At 41.4% G+C, this 24,686-nt stretch overlaps 1 protein-coding gene across 5 annotated transcripts in view; it reads left to right on the top strand.

Annotated features, from left to right (window-relative positions):
* Positions 1 to 24,686, top strand: part of CELSR1 (cadherin EGF LAG seven-pass G-type receptor 1) — a 237,398-nt gene that overhangs the window by 169,103 nt on the left and 43,609 nt on the right. For all 5 annotated transcript variants that reach the window (XM_077470937.1, XM_077470936.1, XM_077470935.1 and 2 more), the window contains exons 15-20: positions 344 to 527; positions 2,114 to 2,215; positions 12,124 to 12,218; positions 13,970 to 14,179; positions 15,556 to 15,739; positions 21,722 to 21,865. In XM_077470937.1, the coding sequence (XP_077327063.1) occupies positions 344 to 527; positions 2,114 to 2,215; positions 12,124 to 12,218; positions 13,970 to 14,179; positions 15,556 to 15,739; positions 21,722 to 21,865 (919 nt within the window). The remainder of the gene's footprint in view (positions 1 to 343; positions 528 to 2,113; positions 2,216 to 12,123; positions 12,219 to 13,969; positions 14,180 to 15,555; positions 15,740 to 21,721; positions 21,866 to 24,686) is intronic.

Genomic DNA, 24,686 nt, shown 5'->3' with positions numbered 1-24,686 from the left:
TTACTGTAACTGCAAGAGAGCTTTTTCTTTTGAAAGACAACCGACTTACTGGTTGGATGACCAGGTGAAATTTTAAAGAATGATAACCTAAAAAAGAAAACAAATGCAGCCATTACATTTACGAATTGTTACGCTGCTATAGGATGTTTGTTTTTGGGTTTATACTGCTTTAACCCTCAGAACTATTTCTCTAATGACGATTTAGCCTGCTGAACCTTCTTTTTATACGCATATATGTTTTTGCACATTTAGCATTAAGAGTAATAAAACAATGCCCTTTACGGTCTTCAGATTTTTTTCTTTTGTTTGCGTTAAACAGTTTTTTTTTTAAATTCTTTTGCAGGATAATTATTATAGACCACAGGAGAGTGACGCTTGTTACCCATGTGATTGCTTCCCATCTGGAGCTTATGAGCGCGGCTGTGACATGGAAACAGGACAGTGCCCATGTAAACCTGGTGTTATTGGCCGACAATGTAACCGCTGTGACAATCCTTTTGCAGAAGTTACTAATCAAGGCTGTGAAGGTAATGGCTTGATACATAATGCAAATAAAACCCAAGACTGAATGAAATGTCTAATCGCCATCATTTTCTTGCTCAAAATTGCAGAATTATGATCCCAAGAGTATCCAGCATGCATTATTTTGAATGTTGCTTTGGGGAAGGGACCAGCAGTGAAACAATGCAGGTCAAAGGCAGGCATGGAGACAAACATATGCCCGATAGTTGGGATTGTGCTTTTTAAGATGTTGGGTCAGTACCCTCTTTCTGATCCAGCAGTTTTGGGGGTGCTTGGTAGGCATCAACAGCATATGCAAAATTACCTCTTTGAGCATCTGTGTAAGCCTATCCTAATGCCGTGTACACACGGTCTGACTTTCCGGCAGAAAAAGTCAGACGGAATTATTTCATCAGATATTTCAATTGTGTGTGGGGCTTCAGCTGACCTTTTTTTCTTTTTTCAAAAATTCTGACGGACCTAGAAATAGAACATGTCAGAAATTGATTCCGTCTGAAAGATTTCAATCGGGAAAACCGTTTGTCTGTATGCTGTTCCGACGGACCAAAAACAACACAAGGGCAGCTATTGGCTACTGGCTATTGAGCTTCCTTTTTCTAGTCCTGTTGTACATGTTGTACGTCACCGCGTTCTAGATGGTCGGACTTTGGTGTGATCGTGTGTAGGCAAGACCATTTCAGCAGAACTCCATCGGAAAGACTGTCAGAGTTTATTCCGACGGAAAAAACGGTTGTGGTTACACGACATAAGAGTTGTAACATTCCAATAGTACATAAGAAATTGTGGTTTTCCTAGGCAACCTAAAGGTAGTTTTATATTTAACAGTTATTAGGTTGAAAGTACGGTTGCTGGTGGCAGCCAATTTCCTGTCATCATGGTCTTCTAAAAAAAACTTTCTAGTTGGGTTGCTGTGTTTTACTGCTTTTAACCCTAAACTATTCATCTTAATGAATTGGCCCATTAGTTTTATTTTTCTTTAAATCTGCAGGTTTTTCTTTACCCTTTAACTAGAAAAGATGCTTGTTATATAGTATCTAGCATGATGAAAAAAGGATAGCATTTAAAAAAGGTCATCAATTTGACATTGTGCGGATGTGTTGCCAGTAGTTTGTGTCCCTGCCCTTTCCATAGGCTTGCCGTTTATTCTGCTGCAAAAATCTGAAATGAAAGGAAGTCATGACCCATATGCTTTTCCATTAGTGGTATTTCCCTAAATCACTAGAAGCAAGTTCTGGTTTTGTTCTTTCTAAATCTGGTTGGCACAGGATGAGTCAGTAGGTAACAGCTGCAGACACTGTGACATTTTTATTACTGTTGGCTACGGACCTGTAAGGTGACAGGAACCTAAATAATGTTCTGCATTAATGGAACGATTTCTCTTCCATTATTGTTCTGTATAATAAGACTTGTCAGTCTTCAGTAACTGGCACGTGGTTGTTGTTTTACACAGTTGAGATTTTCATATTTCATTGTTTTGTACCAGAAATTACTATTTAAGTGACTATTAATTATTTACAGTGAAATTTACATCTGTCAATCATAAACCTTTCTGGAAAACGTGTTAGTGATTGTTTTTCTACCTTCACCGCAGTGATTTACAATGGATGTCCCAAAGCCTTCGAGGCTGGAATCTGGTGGCCACAGACCAAGTTTGGTCAGCCAGCTGCTGTTCCATGCCCCAAGGGATCTGTGGGTAAGTGAAACAATGAAACCTTATATGTAAGAAACATACAGTAACATGGAAATGTCCCAGAGGCTTGAAATATGTACTTCAGGCACAGATTGTGCAATATGAAATTGTGTCACGCTGATCCTGCATTTTTTTTTTTTTTTATGTCTGGATATATAGGGATCAAAGTGTGCCTTGAGCAATCACATTTTTAATTTGGTGAATATACAAATTAGGCTGATGGTTGGTTAGCTGCAAAATTGCCTTTCACTGATACCTGGAAAGTTAGTTTTAAAGAGTCTGTCACTTAAAAAGCATTTTTGGACACGCAAAGTTTACGAATTGTTAATGTAATTTTGGCCAAGACTTTCAATACTTAGATTAGAGTAAAAGTAAAGCTTTATTTTTTATTAAATTAATGAAATTTTAGACAGTGAAGAGGGGAGAAGAGCTGCAGCAGATGTGCAGAGCGTTGGATTCAGATGGGGCTCAGGTAAGTATTTAGGAATGGGTTTAAGGGCAGTTACTATTAAAAGGAATTTTTACTTTAACGCAGAGAATACATTAAGGTAAAAAACATTTTATATTTACAACCACTTTAATGTTACTTTAACAAACAATTTGTTCTTGGTACTGCCTTGCTGAATAATGTTTTGCAGAGTCCAGGCACAAAGCTTTATAAGGAGATCCAGCTCCCTGCTAAAAAGGAGTAAATCAAAGTTTTCAGTATTCTTTTTTTCTTTTATATGTAGCAGATTTGCTTATGCTGAACTCCAGCAAACTGCTAAATACACTATTTGAAATACATACAAGAAATCTGTTTACTAAACAGGGTTTTTTTTTTTTTTTTCGTTGCTCCACCCCCTATTCTGAGATTTACAGAATGTGGAGAGTAAATGTAAGCCATCAAAAATTTCTATTTCTGGTATGTTGTGTTAATATGCATTTGAAATGTTTTATCTAATTTCCAAGATTATGAAGATGTTTTCCCAAATCTGATAAGACCCCCATATATTTGAAAATCCTATATGGGAATAAAACCCTGCAAATGTTTTAAACCTCTGGCTCGTTATACTGTACAGCGATCACTTATGTGGTTAAGCATTACTGCTGGTTCAGATTATGGCAGGCATGTAAAGTCAGACAATAAATTATTTACACTGAGTCATACCCTACTCCAGTCAAACAATGCATTATTTTTATACAGTGGGTACAATGGGTACACCATTATTGTGTAAATCTTTGTTCTGTGACAGGTGACAACTAGTGATGCATAGTAAACCGATTTGGCTGCAGGTTTCACAAGATTCTTTGTCTTAACCGATAACAAATAAGAATTCTATGAGTACAGTAATACACCAAATACAAGTATTTGTGAAAGTCATGTAAAATAGGAAGAGCTTGTATACTTGGTTTAATTGATGTAGGAATAACCTAGGTTTACAGATGAGGAAAGGAATTACTCAAGTGTAAGGCTGACTATAAATGGGAATATACTGTATCACCCAATAGTAATAAGTGTGAAGATGGCTAACCGTCGACAAACATTTGTGACTTTGCCTCAGTCCTCAGCAGAAGCCAGATCTGCATATGTGATTCTGCTCATTCTTCCCTCTTAAATATCCATACATAGGTTTTCCAATGAGTTAGAAATGTGTTTATGATGACATGAAAATCCATTAGACAGAGGTGCATGTTCTTGACCCTGTGGAGGCCAGTAATAGCCTAGTTACCACAAGCGATGCTTATATTGGGAACATTATTTTACTGATCTAGTCATACACTGTACCAGGGGTAGGCAACCTTTAAAGAGGTGGAGAGCTACCTAAAAAACACGGGAGGTGTCAAAGACCACCGGGCATAGTGTCGCCCCTGTGTTGCATCCTCCCACCTGATTTAAACCTCTTATTGCTGTACTGCCGTGTCGCAATTGCGTACACTTTTACGACAATCATGGGTTTCAATCAGGTGGTGAGGAGCAAACATATTGCCATGTCGCCTTCTCACCACCTGTCAACACACACTCAGATCGCTTTTCAGAGGAGCAGCAGCGCCCACTGCACTTATTTATTTTATTTTATTTCAGTTACTTATATAGCGCCATCAATTTACGCATCGCTTTACATATAGATCTAACAGTCACCTGTCCGCGATCTACTAGTTGCTGACCTTTGTACTATACAGTGTCGTCACAGTGGAACAGATTTGAGTTCTTTTGATGTTCTTTTCCATTTAAATCCTACTTGCCACAAGTTCATTAACAAGTTCATTAACCACTTCCCTACTGCTCTATTGTAATATGATACCCGCAGGAACCCTTCTTCCCTCTGGGCGGTCGTCATATGACATCCTGGGATTCCCTGCATTGTGGAGAGTGCGCGCACGCCCACCGCATTGCTCAGAACCCAATGCGTGTGCTCGGCTGCCGCGATGTCTGCCGGGCACCCACGATTGCCCGTTAACCGAGCAGGTCTGTGGATCTGTGTGTGTGGAGACTGATACATGTGTTCCCATTACACGGTCTCCTCCCTTTGTGAGTCCCCTCCCCCTACAGTTAGAATCACTACCAGGACACACAGTTAACCCTTTGATCACCCCCTAATGGTTAACTCCTTTCCTGCCAGTGACATTTATACAGTAATCAATGCATTTTATAGCATGGATCGCTGTATAAATGTCACTGGTCCCACTGATGTCAAAAGTGTGCGATAAGTCCGCCACAATATTGCAGTCACAATAACAATCACAGATCGCCGCCATTATTAATAAAAAAATTAAAAATAATAAAAATGCCATAATTCTATCCCCTATTTTGTAGCCGCTATAACTTTTGCGCAATCCAATCAATATACTCTTATTGTGATTTATTTTATTTTTTGAACCAAAAATATGTAGAAGAATAGAATACATATCAGCCTAAACTAAGGAAAAAATTATTATTATTTTTTTTTTTTAATTGGGATATTCATTATAGCAAAAAGTAACAAATATTGTATTTTTTTTTCAAAATTCTTTTTTTTTTTTTTTTTTGGTTTATAGCGCAAAAAATAAAAACCGCAGAGGTGATCAAATGCCACAAAAGATAAGCTCTATTTGTGGGTAAAAAAAATGATCAAAATTTATTTGGGTACAGCGTCGCATGACCACACAATTCTCATTCAAAGTGTGACAGCGCTGAAAGCTGAAAATTGGCCTGGGCAGGAAGGGGATGAAAATGCCCTGTATGGAAGTGGTTAAAGGAAAGTAACCCTACACTGCAGAAATTGAATATATCTGTCAAAAAAATGTCCGCCTATTGAATAGTGTCTGCTGCGTACTGCGCAGGCACAGCACTTGTGCAGTACGGAGCACAAGGAGATTCGGAAAATCTCCAAAGATGAACGGCACCATCCAAGTGGACATAGGGCTGCACATACAGGGCCCCTCGTTCAGACACGGCCTCGCTTTGCTCAGCTCTTTTATATTCTGACTCTGTCCCCTTGGATGGTGGGGCTTGAACCTGGAAACGGGACAGGTGCCGTTCATCTTTGGCTATTTTGGGAATCTGCTTGTCATGGGTACTGCGCATGAGCAGTACACAGTGGACACTATCCGACGGGGGACAGTATTTGACTGGACACCAGCTTTCTAAAAGTCAGTATTTGTATGTGATTAGACATGCTCCATTGCTCCCTATGTAACATTACTCAATCTTGGTGACAGGCCAATCGGGCAACTAGCACTGAATTGGAAAATGGGGGAGAGCGTGTTTGTCCTTTACCCAGAAATGTACGTTATTTGGGGGGCCTAATGCAGTACCTTTTAATGAATCGTGAACAAATTAAAATGTGTCAATGAAGGATGCTTTCTATGCATATGAGGGGTTACTTTTATCGAACATTTGATTGGTTGTATTAAGAAATATATTTTCTTTTTTTTTTTCTTCACAAAGTTGTAATTTTAACAAGTCATTTCTCTCACACAACATAGCCATACTTGCATCGCATTACACCCCATAACGCATTCTGCCATGCCTCCTGAGTATGGGGATACCCTTCTCTTCATGCTCTGTTGCTCTGTATTCTTGGCACTGTGCTTAAAATCAGAGCCACTAGAGCCCACTCAGCTGACAGCTTTAGGATTTACTGTAGAAGGTATTACCACCCCTAAACTGCTATTGCCTTTATCTACTGGGGCCAGGATGTACACATATTGCAGCTGCAATTCTTTGCATCTGTGGCAGGATTTGTACCCACTGCATGCCCTCCAGTTACGACCCGTTCAAGAGAATGGGGGTGCTTGTGTGTGGTCCAACGGTATAAAGCATGTGGTGAGAAGGCGATACAACGCCTCCTCACTGCCTGTCAAATGCTGTCTGAAGAACGATCTGAACACTCATCACTCTTCAGAGAGCATCACACATTGGAACAAGTCATTTTGGTGGCAGTATGACTGGTGTGGTGGATATCAGGGAAGCTGTGACTGGTATGTGAAAGTGATCGGGGACAGTATATAAAAAAAAGTTTTTATATTTGCATACGGTCACCAGAGCAGTACAGTTCACCATAGTTACACTGTCATTCTCTGGGGGGTGGTGATTGGGGTTGTTTACTACTGGTAATGTGATCACTGTGATTGGTCACAGGGATTACATGGTACCAGGGTCAATCACAGCAGCCTGGTACCCCAATCTGTAAACCGATATGCCCACCAGTCAGATCACGCCTTTGTGGTTCAAGAACTTCAGGGGTAATGCACTTAGAGTGCAGTGGTCAGGATTATGTCATATACAGCCCAATGTACAGAGTGCAGCATATAGAAGTATGAAACGTAAAAACAGTGCAGGACTCGAGTGCATAATGCACAGAGTGAAGGAGACAGGAGTGCGTAACACAGAGTGCAGAGGTCAGGAGTGGGTTACCCAGAGATTACTAAACTAACCCCTCTTCCAAGTACATAGTTACATAGTTAGACTGGTTGAAAAAAGACACAATGCATCCAGTTCAACTAATAGAAGGGGAAACATTTTTTTATACATTCTTATATACACAATCCTTTACTCACAGCTGATCCAGAGGAAGGCAAAAAAAACAATAATAAAGCATGATCCAATTTGCTCCAGCAGGGGGAAAAAATCCTTCCTTATCCCCAAGAGGCAATCTGTTTCCTGGATCAACTTGACCTAGAAATATTAGTATCCAGTTATATTATGTGTATCTAGGAAAGAATCCAGGCCTTTTAAAAAAAATCCACTGAGTTATTCAGAACCGGCTCTCGAGGGTGTATATTCCACATTTTCACAGCTCTGACTCTGAAACAAGCCTTTCTGTATTTATAAATTAAATCTTTTCCTCCAGACATAATGAGTGCCCCCTTGTCCTCTGTGGTGACCTTAAAGTGAATAACTCAACACCAAGTTCACTTTATTGACCATTTATGTATTTGTGCATGTTGATCAAATCCCCCCTAAATCTCCTTTTCAAGAGAGAAAAGGGAAAAATGGCCTGGTGTCACCCTAAAAGCACCTCCTTCCAAATATATACAACAAAATACAAAAAGTCGCCCGAGACTTTAAATGAGGTGAATGCGATTTAGCCAGTCACCTGACACGTAAATACAGTATCAAAGTTTGTTAAAAATTGCCATGCATACATGAACAACAAAAATTGCCAAGCCGGTCAGCTAATACATACAGTGTAAAACAGTATAATTACATGTATAGCACTTAGATGTACATAGCAATATACACAGGCATAGAAATTGACCCTACGCATTTCACAAGACCATGCTCGCTTCATCAGGGGTAGATGCATGTGTATTAAATCTGTAAAAGAGTATGAAAAACCAAATGGGTACCTGCACAATGATGGTATTGTGACAAATAGTCAAGGGAGTCTGAGGCAAAAAGGCCCCATACTTACCAACGGCTAGGTCAGACTGACTACCAGATGCTGAATACCCAGAGGCATTATCAATAAGCGTCCTCAAGCATATTTAGAGATTAAATCTCTTTTCCTCCAGACATAATGAGTGCCTCTTGTCCTCTGTGATGACCTTAAAGTGAATAACTCAATAATAATTCAGTTCCTCTAATCGTTCCTCATAGCTGAGCTCCTCCATGCCATACGTATTCCAGATGATGTCTTACTAATGATTTGTACGGGGTAAAATGATATCTCTCTCTGGAGTCTATACCTCTCGTAATGCAAGAAAGGATTTTGCTTGCTTTGGAAACCGCTGTTTGGCATTGCATGCTGTTATTAATCCTATGATCTACCATAACACCCAGATCCTTCTCCACCATTGACTCCTCCAGCTGTTCTCCTCCTAGTATGTATGATGCGTGCATGTTCTTAGCTCCCCCAAATGCATAACTTTACATTTATCAACATTAACTACTTGTGGACCACCCACATATACTGCAGCAGGGCTGCCACTCTGCACTGGATCACGTACCTAGTATGTGATCTGCACTCTGTGGTAGGGGGCACTCTTGTGCACACCTGCCACCCCGGTTGTGCTGTGATTCACTGCAGCACAAGCCAATTGGCGGGTTCAGGCTGCTGATTGGTCGTCGGCACCAGCTGATCGCCGTCTGAAGTAAAAATAAGCACATTGCTTAGTGAAAACAGTACACACGCTTTAACCCTTTGATCACCCTAGATGTTTAACACTTCCCAGCCAGTGTCATTAGTACAGTGACAGTGCATTTTTTTTAGCACTGATCACTGTATTGGTGTCACTGGTTCCCACAAAGTGTCAGAATGTCCACCACAATATTGCAGTCCCGCTATAAGTCACTGATTACTGCCATTACTAAAAAATTCCAGTATATATCCCATAGTTTGTAAATGCTGGGCCCAGTAGCTTTGCACACACTCAAACATGACATCCCCAGAAGGGTCTAGGCTTGGGTAGTGACTTAGCAGATCACTGATGCATTCCACCAGCTCTGTGTTAGAAAGCATCCAATTAATTAAATGTAAATCACTGTTAGACAGTCCTGCACAGACAAGGTATATAAGCTGAATTATGAGACCATTTGTTTCCTGTTGGCAAAATATTTGACTTTGCTTCTTTAACCACTTCAATGCAGGGTATTTTCACCCCCTTCCTGTCCAGGCCAATTTTCAGCTTTCAGCATTGTCACGCTTTGACAATTGCGCGGACATACAACACTGTACTCAAATTATATTTTGATCATTTCCCCCCCCCCACAAATAGAGCGTTCTTTTGGTGGTATTTGATCACCTCTGCGGTTTTTATATTTTTCGCTATAAACAAAAAAAGACTGACGGGTTTTGAAAAAAAGCACTATTTTTGACTTTTTGCTATAATAAATATCCCAATAAAAAAAAAAAAAAAAAAAAAAAAAAAGATTTATTCCTCAGTTTAGGCTGATATGTATTCTTCTAAATGTTTTTGGAGAAAAAAAATCGCAGTAAGCGTATATTGATTAGTTTGCGCAAAACTTATACCTACAAAATAGGGGATAGATTTATGGCATTTTTATTTAACCACTTGCTTACTGGGCACTTAAACCCCCCTCAGTCCCAGACCAATTTTCAGCTTTCAGTGCTGTCGCACTTTGAATGACAATTGCGCGGTCATACAACACTGTACCCAAATGAAATTTTTATCATTTTTTTCCCACAAATAGAGCTTTCTTTTGGTGGTATTTAGTTACAGCTCGGAGTTTTATTTTTTGCTAAACAAACAAAAAAAGATGCAAAAAAAAAAAAAAAAATATCATGTTTTAATAGTTTGTTATACAATTTTGCAAACGGGTCATTTTTCTCCTTCATTGAAGTGCGCTGATTAGGCGGCACTGATGGCTGGATTGGTGGGCACTGATGGGCTGCATTGGTGGGCACTGATGGGCTGCATTGGTGGGCACTGATGGGCTGCATTGGTGGGCACTGATAGGCTGCATTGGTGGGCACTGATGGGCTGCATTGGTGGGCACTGATAGGCTGCACTGGTGGGCACTGATAGGCACAGATAAGGCGGCACCGATCGGCACAGATAAGGCGGCACTGATGGGCAAAGATGGGCACAGATAAGATGGCATGGATGGGTGGCACGGATGGGCACTGATAGGTACCACTGATAGATGGGACTGATGGGCACTGATAGGTGGCACTGATAGGTGGCTCTGATAGGTGGCACTGCTGGGCACTGATGGGCGGCACTGCTGGGCACTGATGGGCGGCACTGCTGGGCACTGATGGGCGGGGTGCAGCACCTTTAAGGAAGATTGTGGGCACTGTGGGTGGCACTGTTGGTGGCACTGCTGGATGGCGCTGTGGGCACTATGGGCACTGCTGGGTGGCACTGATGGGGGGCACTTTCATTCAGGATGGCACTGCGGTGGGCAGGTGGGCACTGGCAGGAGACAGGTGGTCAGCTGTATTGCTGGCCGTAATCGGGACTGATGTCCCGATCACGGCCGCCGGTGATCGGCTTTTTTTTTCTCTCCTCGCGCTGTCAGCGCGAGGAGGAATAATAGCCGATTACCGGCTCCGTTCTGTCACATGATCAGCTGTCATTGGCTGACAGCTGATCACGTGATAAGGGGTCGGGATCGACCCCTTGCACGGATCGGTGATCAGGCGAGTCTCGTGGACTCGCCGATCACAGAGCGCGTCGCGCGCGCCCCTCAGGGGCGCGCAGGCCGCTCGTAACCGGGACGACGTCAATAGACGTAGTCCCGGAAAAGTAGATCCGCGCTAATGCCGTCATTTGGCAATAGCACGGATCTCAAGTGGTTAAATTATTATTATTACAGATCGGACAGTTTTGACACTATTTTGGGATTATTCACATTTATACAGCGAACAGTGCTATAAAGATGCATTGTACAAATGTCACTGGCAGGGAAGGGGTTAACACTAGGCGGCGATCAAGGGGTTAAATGTGTTACCTAGGGAGTGATTCTAACTGTGGGGGGAGGAGACTGACTGGGGGAGGTGACTGATCAGTGTTCCTCTGTACTGGGAACACACAATCGGTCTCCTCTCTCCTAACAGGATGTGGATCTGTGTGTGTACACGTCCATGCTCGGTAACCAGCAATCGCGGCAGTGCCCGGAGGACATCGCGGCCACCAGGCACGTGCAGCGGCTCCCGAGTGGCGTGGAACTCACGCCCCCTAGTGGCCGGGAAGCCGAGGATGTCCTATGACGGCCGCCCAGGATGAGAGCACCACCTTGCGGCTGTCATTTTGACTATACGTGGGATGGAAAGAGATTTATAATTATAACACCCAATTGCACCTGATAGATGTGGGCTAGTTATTTTGTGTAGAAGTATAGAAGGAAGTGGATACATGAACACTCTGTCTGCTCTTTCTTTGTGACTGTTTCACTGTGTAAAATGCTTGCTTCCACTCCAGTTTGAAGAGGAAGAGACCTAGCGAATTCTATTGTTATCAGACACACAATGGTATTTTGTAGTCACTGGCACCAGTACAAGTTTCAGGTGTAGTTCAGTGCACACAATTACAACATAACTTGACATTTATAAATGGTGGGGTAGGAGTCAGGAGTGCTGCCGGGGGACCCCAGAAGAGGAGGATCGTGGCTACTCTGTGCAAAAACCTTGCACAGGGGAGGCAAGTTTAACATGTTTGTTCTAAAGAAATATATAAAAACTGAAGCTTTACACTCGAAGGATGATTTTACAAGTGCCTAATCAGGTGTGAGAAAGGAGCAAATAAGATTTATTTCCTGTTCAAATCAACAGATACAGCAGAGCACAATATTATGTACTAAGTGGTCATTTCTAATATCATTTCTAATATCTATGTACGTGTAAATATTTTTTTTATGATCATTTTACTTATAAATACACTATACACAGCTAAATTGTTTGGTTTCTGGAGTACGAAGTACATAGAAATAGCATGACCGTTATGAGATCTGATTGAAATTTACATGCATTTGTTCTCTGTAGGCAACGCGATCCGACACTGCAGTGAGGAAAAAGGCTGGCTTCCTCCTGAACTCTTCAACTGCACCACACTGACCTTCTTGGAACTGAAAACTCTGGTAAGAGCTTTAATGAGCTGCAAGAACTCCGGATCCATTTTAACATCACAGGCTTGCTCTCTTTGCTGCTCAGAACACACAGTACAGAACTGAGATGCATCAGATTCCACAAAGTGCTACTAACCAAAATGGAGACTATTGTGTATTTTACTGAGGAAAAGGGATTAGACCGTATTCTTTTTCGACAGTCGCACTTAAAATAGGGCTAGGCAATAAATAGAGAGTAAATAAAGAGTAAAACAAATGTTGCACCAGCTAATACATGTCCAACGGTGCCTTGCCATATTACTGACTCTTTTTACTTCTATATTTTAAACAATATTCCCATAAAAATTTAATATTTTCCCATTAAAACAGATATTCACTGCATCTGAGCACCACAAACCAAAACCATTATTTCATTCATTTTTTTTAAATTCAAAGCGAACTCTCCCATTCATCCATGTCTCTATACTTTATTTTGTTCAGAAATCACTTTGAAAGACACTCCCTCTGGCATTTTTAACTGTGGCCATCTTGAGTAAGAGCAGAAGATTCATGTAGCATTTACTTCCTGGAATCCATCTGCCCTCAGCTCAAGCATGCATGCAAGAGTGTGCTTAGCTTATAAAACCCTCCTACCATTGCACCCACCCACCATTGCACCCTCCTGCCCTTGCAAACTCCTACCAACTCCTAGGATGTATGACATTTGTCTAGGCAATAAATCAAGCAACTGAAGAAATAGTAATAAAAAAAAAAGTTTAACACAAGTAAATATGATATACTTTCCTATCTCTTTACTAATGCTAGCAGCACAAGGATTAAAAATACAATTCTGATTGGGAGAGATTAACATCTTTTAAAGTAAAGCTGAAGTGCAACAAGCAATTTCAGAATCAGAGATCAGCAATGGTAGCCTCAGAGTTACTTTTGCGACAGGTTTCCTTTAAGTTGTGAAGTTGGGAATTTTGCAACTAGTGAAAGATAAGCAAGCATACTGAAGGTTTGTTATAATTGTGTAAAAAAAAAAAAAAAAAAAGCTTAAGACATTAAACATCTAACCAAATGAGTCCATTGATAATTTATAGTAGACAAGGTTCTAATGATTTTTACCCAAGATTGACACGTTTTTCTAATCGGAGTAAATTTTTTAAAAATTGTGTGAATCTTGCATGAAAACATTTATAAATAGACCCTGAAGTGTTGTCTGTAGCAACCAATTAATTTCAGCATCATAGAAAATAATTGGTAGCATATGCATGTATCTTGTAACCACTGCTTATTTTAAAGGTGGGTATTGCAGAGGCTTAGAACCCATGTGTAGATGTTGTTATAATTATCTAACAGATCAATCTGAGTCTGGGACTGGGCAATAGTAGATGTGCTGTAAAGTGATTCTTATTTTTTTTTCTGACTATTTGAAGCATGTGTACTCAGCTCTACAAACACACTTTGCTAATGAATGTCAGGAATCTTGTGCATGTCTTCTGTTGTACCTCTTATATTGCACAACACCCATATATTTTTATGGTATGCCTACAAGTATTTGTACAGATAATGCCAACATTTTGATAGCTGCTTCTGCACAGCTTACAGAAAAACATGAAAGTAATATACATTAAAACATAAGAAATATAAAACCATTATTTAGATCATGTTGAGAGTTGCATACTTCTAGCTATGTGTTATATACCTTTTATAAATATATTTGAAAACATTATAATGTCCCTATTTTTTTAAAAAAAATTTTTTTTAAATGTGTTCTACAGAATGAAAAGCTTCACCGAAATGAGACCAGTTTGAATGGCTTAAAATCCATTGAAATCGCTAAAGTCCTGCAAAATGCCACCAACCACACAAGGACCTTCTATGGCAACGACATCAGAACTAGCTATCAGATACTTATGAGGGTGCTGCAATATGAGAGCCAGCAACAAGGCTTTGACTTGGCTGCTACAAGGGATGTGGAATTTAATGAGGTATGTTCTGACTGTGTACTGATCTGCTGAGGACATGAGCACACACACTTTTTGGCAAAACGTTGACTGTTATGTTGAGTTGTGCATTATCAACCAATATATAAAAGGACAAATAGCCAAACAATTTACCAGTGAATCAATGAATGAAAGCCTTAGGGGGTGGACGTATGGCCATACTTCTCCTGTAGGTAAAGAGTGAAGTTCATTCTAAAGCCCGCTGCCAGCTGATATCTCACAGCCAGTCCATGCTCTGCAAAGATCACAACCATATGGTCAGGATAGACCCAGATGACCAGACTGGCAGCTGGCTCAGGCTCTCGGCGATCCGCTGAGAGCCTGAGCCAGCTGCTCTCTGCCTCCCCAAAGGCCAGTGCTCCCGTGAGTGCTGGAGGAGCAGAGAGGAGAGCCGGTGACTGACAGATGGGGGAGAACTGAGCGATCAGCAATGTTTGCTCAGTTCTCACTGCAGAAGCAGCAGGGGACAGATGCAGCATTGTGTTGATGCTGCATCCACCTAGGTGAGTAAATAAATACATTTATAAAGTCTGTACTTCTCTTTTAAAGCCTAACTCTAGATAGATATTTTCTTACCTTGATTAGGGCAGAGTGAAAAAGGGTCATTATTTATTTTATTACTGTCTGGGACTTATGGTTCTGACAGCATCCAATCATTTCTTCTGGTGTCACAGAGACAGAAAATGACAGGCAAAAATTATATCTTTTCCACTCTGTTGAAAATGTAGAAAAATATCTGGAGGAGGTACTATACTCAGTTTGGCAAGTAAATTAGGAATAATAAAAAAGATCTTTTTCCAGGAGACACTAAATTTAGGTAATCCTTTTATTTTTTGGAAACTTTTGGCAAAAAAATGTGGAATTAGTGGTAACTGATCCCCATTCGAACAGTAAATGGTGAAATATGCCAGTCAAAGAGAATATGGATTGTTGACTGATGATATCTGAAGATCATCAACCTTCCTCGAAGAAAGGTTAATGTATCTGTTGCCTCGGGGTTTTAAGCCCCTCTCACTCAACTGAAAGTTTTGGAAACTGAGCCCTAATTTCTTAACAGCACTGAGATTTGAAGCCAAAGCAGTGTTGGGTTTCTAGTTTAATAATTACCGTAATCTCTGAACTTGGCTAAGAGTTACCAATGAAAAGCTGCCTTAAAGGATTACTAGTTAGGAATGTAATTTGTTACCAAGATATCCATTATGCAACATCCAGTGAGCTGGTCATACAAATTTTTGGTACAAATAACATTGTACAGATCAATGAACTCGGTGATGGTCTTTGAATCGTTTTTATTTTTGATCTTTTATTGTTAGCTAAAATATTTTTCTCTTATATTTGCTTTAAATTTGATCCGTCTACAGAATGTCATCCATGCAGGCAGCGCAATACTTGATTTCAGCAACAAAGACCACTGGGACCACATTCAAAGAACTGAAGGGGGCACTGCCTTTCTGCTAAAGCACTATGAAGAATATGCTAACAATGTGGCCAGAAACATGAAAAAGACCTACATGAAGCCTTTTGTCATTGTCGCCAAAAATATTAGTGAGTAGCTGCCTTGAATACTACTTTGGAAAACTGTGGCAATTTTTAGTGCTAGGGTCTATGGTACAAAGGCGTTTGTTTTCTTCCAGTGTTATATTTCACCAAAATGTGGTTGGAGATTAAGGGTGCACCTTGTGTGCGATTAGCTGCGAGAATCCCAGCGGGGGTCCTGCGGTTAGCTGCGGGTAGGCAGCCCTATTGAAAGCAATGGGAGGCTGCCAGCTCTTGCATATGTTTGTTGCCATGCTCGTGTAATCATTTATTATACAATTGTGTGCGAGTGATCGGCCCTGGATGCAGGCAGTCTACATCCAGGGCCGATCGCTCACATGTGATCTCAGCATGAATGATTACATGCGAGTGGATTTGCTATGAGAGCCAGCAGCCTCCCATTGCTTCCAATGGGGCTGCCTACTTGCAGCTAATCACGAGAACCCCCGCCAGGGTTCTCTCATGTTATCTTTGGCAGGTTTCATTCTCAACTGTGACTACACCCTTCATAGCTAGAGGATGGCAGCATTCAGCAATCATAGATTTCTTAGGATTTAGTAAGGCAGAACAAAGACAAGTCACTGTGGGGTTTATTTATGAACACTGGAGAATGCAAAATCTGGTGCAGCTTTGCATGGTAGAACATTGGCTTCTAATGTCAGCTTGTTCAATTCAAGCTTGGGGGGGGGGGGGGTGGAACGGGAGGCTGATTTATTTCTGTGCAGAACTGCACCAGATTTTGCACTCTCCAGTTTTTAGTAAATCGCCCCCCCTGTGGCCTAACCCATAACAACCACCTATCATAAACTATCTGGTTATGATTTTACTTTTAAAATTTTAATTTAATAGGCTGCAATTGGTTACCGCCTTGCTGAATAAATCCAACAAAGTGCCTCCTTAATCTTGACCATTGGGTTATGTCGCCTCTGCAGGAGTAGGACTAGACAGAACAAAAAAAATCACCTGGCTACGCACATGGGCTGTCCTGAGTCAGTATATAACCCCCTCCCTGCTCTAGGTATTCAGGTTTTTTTTCTGTCTAGTTAGGAGTAAGGACCTAGCTACTTGGTGGGATCTTTTGGTCCTAGCAAATTTTACTTTTTGATGCAGCTCCTGTGCTGTTCAAGCTTTCTGTTTCAGCGGTGGTGATTAGACATGTGTTGTGGCTTAAGAATTGATCGGCAAACCAAGCCTCTAAAAAAGCTCTCGTTGATCTGCCCTTTCAAGGCGACCGCCTGTTTGGGGCTACCCTGGATGACCTCATTAAGAGTGTCACAGGGGGAAAGAGTACCTTCCTGCCTCAATCTAGGAAAGGCAAGGAGCCTCGTCGCAGATGGGGGCCTTTCTTCTCAGCCCATAAGAAATTCTTCCGGGCTCCCAGCATGGCAGATAAAGGAAACAGATCTCTCAAGTCTTCCCCGGAAAGTTCCAAGCAATCTTGGTCTGATAAGCTTAGAGCAGGCTTCTCTGGATCCACTGACAAGACTCCTTCAGCATGAAGGTCTGCCCTCACCCATTGCTGGGGTGGGGGGACATCTTCTCTGGTTTCCAGATTCATGGACCTCCTTCGGATCATCAAGGGGGTCCACAAATTGAACCCTTTGGGGGTACCAAAGGGGGACAGAATTTGTCCACTTTGGGGGGGCCCTATGTCTCCTTGTGTGGGTATAATTCATATAAAGGTTTGGGTGACGTCCGAACTACCCAAGGTCCCCTCTAGTTTGTCCAGGAAATTGGGCTACCTGGGTCTGACTCTGGAGTGAATGCTGACCATGTTAGTAGTTTTTCTTCTCAAATGTCCCCTTGAGCAGGTTCAGTTCACTGGGATGTAACTGAGGCTTATGGCAATCTCACGAGTTCCTCTGGTAGACGCTGCAGTCGTCCTAGTGTCAACGCCTTCCTTGTCTGCGGTGCCTGTGAAGGACCAAGGGCAAAAGTCTTCCGGTGGCCGTAAACATTCCTTGGAAGCCACCTCTAAAAGAGGACCAGTTGTTGTACGGAAGGGTGAGCTTTACAGTAACTGGTTTTAATGGCCTAGCCATTGAAAGCCAGGTACTGAGAGATAGGACTGTCGGGATCAGTGATCCCTACTATGGTGAAGGTGAGGAAGTCAACTTCAAGTAACATGTACCATCGTACGTGGAAAACGTACATTTCTTGGTGTGAGTCGATTGACGTTTATCCTCAATCCTTTTCTGTGGCTCGGATCTTTTTTTTATTTTCTTCAACAGGGCGTTGAGCAGAAGTTGGCTTGAGCACCATCAAGGGCCAGTTGTCTGCCTTGGCAGTCTTTTTTCAGCGACCCATAGCCACTCACTCTTTAGTTCGTACCTACATTCAAGGAGTCCAGCATGTGGCTCCCCCTGTATGGTCTCTTTTGCCACCATGGGATTTAAACTTGGTGCTATTAGTTCCCCAGAAACCTCCATTCGAGCATATTCGTGAGATTCCTTTACCTGCGTTGTCCCAGAAGGTGGCATTCCTGGTGGCTATTACCTCGGCCCGCAGGGTTTTCGGAGTTGGCGGCATTATCATATCATAGTCCCTATTTAGTATTCCGTAGGGTTAAAGTGGTTCTTCGTCCCTGTCCGTCATTTTTGCCCAAGGTTGTCTCTGACTTCCTTTTGAATGAGTAAATTGTGTTGCCGTCTTTGTGTCCCAAGCCAGCTCATCCCAAGGAATTTGCTTTGTATACCTTGGATGTGGTTCGTGCGATTCGATCTAGAATCCTTCCAGAGGTCAGACTCACTTTTTTTGGTTACACAAGGTCCAAGAAAAGGGCTGGCTGCTTCTTCAGCTACCATCTCTAGATGGATCAGACAGACTGTGACTCAGGCCTATTCTATTAAGGGTCAAGTTCCTCCTTTCCCTGTCAAGGCGCATTCTACTTGGGCGCCTAGTACTTTTTGGGCCTACCGTCATCAATTGTCAATATCACAGGTTTGCAAGGCAGCCACTTGGTCGTCAGTGAATACCTTTACTAAATTCTATAAAGTAGATATTTTGGCATCTGCGGATGCTTCTTTTAGCTGAAGAGTTTTGCAGGCTGCTGTTTAAGAGGGGGGTTCCCTCATAAGGGGTGTTTTTTCTTTAAATATTTTTTATTTCAGACGGGGCTCCTTTGACTCGGTTAAGGCTCCTGTGTCCTGGTTAGGGCTCTTGTGGTTAGCCTTGGTTTATTTTGCCCACCCCTCATTTTTCTTTGGCACTGCTTTTGGATGTCCCAATGGTCAAGATTAAGGAGGCGCTGTGTCCATCGATGAACGAAAGAGAAAATTGGATTTTTGTACTCACCGTAAAATCTATTTTTCTGAGTTTGACGAACACAGCACCCACCCCCTATGGAGTTTTTGATACTTATATTACTGCTTTCTACTAAACTGAATACCTAGAGCAGGGAGGGGGTTATATACTGACTCGGGACAGCCCATGGGCGTAGCCAGGTGTTTTTTTTTTTTTTTTTTTGTTCTGCCTAGTCCTACTCCTGCAGGGGTGATATAACCCAATGGGCAAGATTAAGGAGGCACTGCGTCCATCGATTAACTCAAAGAAATGTATTTTACGGTGAGTACAAAAATCCCATTTTGTCCACTTCTTCCATAGGGTATGCTATAGGAAACCGGGTTAGGGAAAGGTGTACATGCAAAGGATGCCCTAAATATAAAGTAATATGATCTGAACCCTAAATATAAGTAAGGTGATCCAAGCAATTGTTCTGCAATATTTAGATTAAAGGTACAAGCTTGCTAGATTTAAAGGTGTGTTTGGCCTTCTAGGTGTGCATTTTTATTATGTGTTTCAGTACTTGAATTGGGCAATTTTTTTATGGTACTGGAATGTCTAGGCTCCTTCACACCAGGTGCATTGTCGTGCATTTTATTTTTTTCATTGGTACTATGATATTTTAGGAAAACTTATGTGCATGTTGCATTTTTGGTGCCCTGCTCTGTTTGGTCCTCATACAGGTCGACTTAATGGTAGATGAGATGAAAGAGAATTCTTGTGAATAAGCACAGCAATGCTTGTTACCACAGCATGTGTGACCATAAGCTTTGTGAATGAGCTCTCAATAGTTGTTTAACCACTAAGCCCCGGACCAATTTGCTGGCCAAAGACCAGAGCACATTTTGCGAATTGGCACTGCATCACTTTAACTGACAATTGCTCGGTCTTGTGTCGTGGCTCCCAGACAAAATTTATGTCATTTTTTTTACCACAAATAGAGCTTTCTTTTGGTGGTATTTATTTTTTGCGCTATAAACAAAAATAGAGCGACAATTTTGAAAAAAAAAACACATTATTTTTAACTTTTTACTATAATAGCCCCAAAAAATAAAAAAAAGTTTTTTTCCTCAGTTTAAGCTGATACGTATTCTTTTTACATATTTTTGGTGAAAAAAAAAATCGCAATAAGCGTTTATTGATTGGTTTGAGCAAAAGTTATAGCGTCTACAAAATAGGGGTTCGTTTTATGGCATTTTTATTATTATTATTATTATTATTATTTTTTTTTAGTAGTAATGGCGGCGATGTGTGATTTTTCTCGGGACAGCGACATTATGGCGGACACGTCGGACAATTTTGACACATTTTTAGGACCATTGTCATTTTTACAGCAATCAGTGCTATAAAATTGCACAGATTACTGTAAAAATGACACTGGCAATGAAGGGGTTAAGTGTGTCCTGGGGAGTGATTCTAACTGTTAAGGGGAGGGGCTGTGTGTGACACATCACTGATCATAGCTTCCAATCACAGGGAGCTATGATCAGTGACAGTGTCACTAGGCAGAACAGGGAGATGCTTGTTTACATCGGCATCTCCCCATTCTTCAGCTCCGTGAGGCGATCGTGGGTAACCCGCAATCCTACTCACGGAGCTCCCGGCAGGGTCGCACGTGACCACACGGCAGGCAAATTCAAAGGAACGTACCTGTATGCACATTTGCCCAGCCGTGTAATTCTGCGACGTAAATGTACATGCAGCTCTTGACAAATGGTTAATAGCACTATGTTATTTCAAGTAAAAATGAGAGGCTAACCAATTCTAAAAATCTGATTGTCATTTACCACAGTAAAAATATTGAGACTCTAGTAATTCCACCATTCTTAGAATTTGTGTTTTAAATGATATTTTACTCTGGGCGACTCATGAACATCCTAAGAGCTTATTCATGATTCATTTTATTACATAAGGGTGTGTTCACCATAGAAGAGTTACACGGAAAATGATTTATATATACTACCAGTGCTATTTGTCTTCCTTTTGTATAGATTGGGGGGGAAATAGCAAGCATTGTTGGCCAGCTGTAGTTGTGTTTTTATGAGTGCTGGTGTCTTGTTTGATAAATATGCCAAGACTGTATCCCCTGCTGTGGCACATTTGTGGGCTGGTTAAAATTATTATGTTATTCGTCACATGCATTTAAAACTGGGTGAACCATCATACTGGCCTAGAATAAAGTATCATTCCTCACAGAAACTTTTTGTAATTTTAATTATAATATAAAATAAAATCAAAGTTTAGGGTTTTATGTAGATCATTAAAATGGCTGCATAACGTGGCAATATCATGGAAAAGAAAAAGGTTGCACTTTGTATGTCAGATAGTCTTTACCTTTCCCAGTGTCTCTAAATTGCAACACATTTACAGCTTTGGACATTCTGAAGCATGGTCAAGTTTGCTTTCAACATGCCATTGCTAAGTACTCCTGGACCCCAACTCAAACACAGTGCATCAAAGTTAGACATTTTTAAATTTTAACTGTTAATGTGGCATGGCGTGTAAACGGCATAATGTCTTTGAGGGGTTAAAACACACATACACATATGTATGTGTATATATACACACATACACACAACAGCCTAATATATCTATTTAGAATGACTGTTTTTCTTTAAGGGTGGGGACTGGTGAAACTGTAAAATAATTGAACTCTCATAATGAGTTAATATAATCCATGCATCTTTTTCTGTACATTCTGTCCATCAGTCATTGCCGTAGACATATTTGACAAGGCTAATTTCAGTGGAGCCAAAGTACCTGAGTTTAATACTATATATGAAGATTATCCAAAGGATTTGCAGTCATCAGTTCTGTTCCCTGACACTTTGTTGAGGCCTCCAGAAAGAAAAGGTAAATTACCATAGTGTTTTGTGTTTCAAAGCTGATGCCTTAATGATACATAATGTTATATGTATGTTTTACTATCATCCTCCATACCTTCTTCCATATCTGCATTAATATGTTTCTTTTGTTCTTCAAGTAGTTTTCTAGATTGGCACCCATCTTTCTATTTCTCTGGGGGGGGGGGGGGCACTGTGCAAATACACATGTAACAACAATAACTGCTAAGATATTGAATGGTTGTTCTAATTTACAGGAAATCTAAAAAAAATGTACCGTATATACTCGAGTATAGGCCGACCCGAATATAAGCCGAGGCCCCCAATTTACCCCCAAAAAAACTGGCAAACTTATTGACTCGTGTATAAGCCGAGGGTAAGACATGCCTGTCCATCCCTGTGTGTCCGTCCATCCCTGTGTGTCCGTCCATCCCTGTGTGTCCGTCCATCCCTGTGTGTCCGTCCATCCCTGTGTGTCCGTCCATCCATCCCTGTGTGTGTGTGTGTCCATCCATCCATCCATCCCTGTGTGTGTGTGTCTCCATCCATCCATCCATCCATCCCTGTGTGTGTGTGTCTCCATCCATCCATCCATCCCTGTGTGTGTGTGTGTCCATCCATCCATCCATCCCTGTGTGTGTGTGTCTCCATCCATCCATCCATCCATCCCTGTGTGTGTGTGTCTCCATCCATCCATCCATCCCTGTGTGTGTGTGTATCCATCCGTGTGTGTGTGTGTGTGTGTGTGTGTGTCCAGCCTACCTGTGTCCCGAGCCTTTGTCCCGAGCCTCCGTCCCGTGCCGAGCCTCCTTGCCTCCGTGCCTCGCCGCCGTGCCTTGCCTCCGTTCCGTCCCGTCCCGTCCCGTCCCGTGCCATGCCTTGCCTTGCCTCCGTCCCGTGCCCTCTTCGTTCGTCGGCGCCTCGGCGGCCATTGTAAAATTCAAAAGCTGCGCCGCCGCCTTCGCCTGTGATAGGCGGAACACTGAATTTCCCAGCAGCCTGTGTTCCGCCTATCACGTACATCGTATCATCCTCGTCCGTAGTACGAGGATGATACGATGTCCGTGATAGGCGGAACACAGGCTGCTGGGAAATTCAGTGTTCCGCCTATCACAGGCGAAGGCGGAGCCGGAGGCGCGGCTTTTGAACTATAGAATGGCCGCTGTCTGTCTGCTCGACACGCTGATCGAGCGGGCAGACAGCGATGACTCGAGTATAAGCCGAGGGGGGCACTTTCAGCCTCAAAAAAGAGGCTGAAAATCTCGGCTTATACTCGAGTATATACGGTATATCTAAGAATTTGGTGAGCTGCAATTTAATATTTTTTTGGGATTTAGCATCTGTTCCATCATGCTCTGTCCATAAATTCTATATATTAATGCTTAGTAATATGTAATGATGGCCATAAACAACTTTCTACATGTAATTCCCACTGCAAAATAATAATTTGCAAAGAGCTGCATGTGGCTCACAAGCCACTGGTTGGGAACCAGTTTTGTGACTTTTGCAAGTTACTGTTCACACCCACAAGACTAGCAGTAGTGTCCCAAGGTAGTTTTTTCCTTTTACATTGGTTTAGTTTATAGGGTTGCCACTCACTTACATAATGCAGTCTCCTGCAGGGCACAGAAGTTAAAGCTTTTGGTTACTTGAAAATTTGTCTTGTTTTTTGTTTTATAGCTTTATTTAGTCAGATATATTTCCATTACGTTCATTTGACGAAGGTACAGTGTGGCAAACCCCACTTTAAATAATAGACCACCCTTTTACAACCAAGGTTCAATGGAACTCTAGGGTTCCTCCAGAGGTTTCTAGGAGTTCCTTGAGCAACTCTTGCCTCTCATATGAATAACCACTGACAACAATGATCTTTAATTCAATCTTATTTTTATTGAGATATAAAAGCAAGATAGGAGGGGAAAAAAAAAAAAAAAAAAAAAAATACAGAATATTCCAACATAACAATGATCTTTAAAGCTTTCTCTGTATTCTTCCCAGTGACCATAACACAAATGTATCATGAGGTGTGTGTATATATAGTTATTATTAGCAGAGGTTCCCTAAACCCAGAAAGTCATTTGAAGGGTTCCTCAATGCTTATAAAGGTTTAGAGTGCCTGGACTAGACCTTCAAGTATCAAGTTTTGCTCTTTGGGTTGTTACCCTGTAATCCTATTTTATCAGAATAAAATGAATTACACTTTGTTTACAAGTAATGGTATACACTTTATAGAGAAGGTAGACAACTGCATAAAGATAGCCCCTCTACACACTGCAAGATGGAAAAGATGGAATATCTTGTGCTGTGTGAATTCTACCACCTTTTATTGTTCCTTCTTGAAATGTATAGTAGGTTGCCATCAACATAACTAATGAAAAAACAAAATGTTATCATTATGTGCAGTTTATAACAAAATCCTATCTAAATTCAAAAGTTTGAAGTGTTTGCAAAGGTAAAATTAAAAACAAAAATGGCAAATATGGTTTACTTGGCTTGCTCTGTGCAATGGACAGCTTCTGTTTGGGGTAAAAAAGGTTCCTACACTGCTTTGGTCCAACTTTGGTATGACTTGCGTTGACTTCTGTTAAAGAAGTCGTATGCAAGTCCTGCTGAAGTCACGCTGGGGTCCGACTTCAAAGTCGCGCAGAAGTTGTGCGCAGTGTGAATCCAGGCTTACTGTAAACGCATCCCAAAACTGATACTTCTGTTTTGGCTAATTGTTTTTTGAACCTCAGTGGCGAGACCTTTTTATCAAAGGGTCCAAGTGTGCTTACCTGTGCTGGACGTTACAGTAGGCTCTCAATTTTACTCATATTATTTCTTCTGCATAA

The sequence above is a fragment of the Lithobates pipiens genome, unplaced genomic scaffold (genome assembly GCF_037356315.1).
Source record: "Lithobates pipiens isolate NorthernLeopardFrog02 unplaced genomic scaffold, aLitPip1_a1.2 Scaffold_8, whole genome shotgun sequence".
Lineage (NCBI taxonomy): Eukaryota > Metazoa > Chordata > Amphibia > Anura > Ranidae > Lithobates > Lithobates pipiens.
The sequence above is the reverse complement of the archived record's forward strand: the minus strand, read 5'-3'. Positions and strand labels throughout refer to the sequence as shown.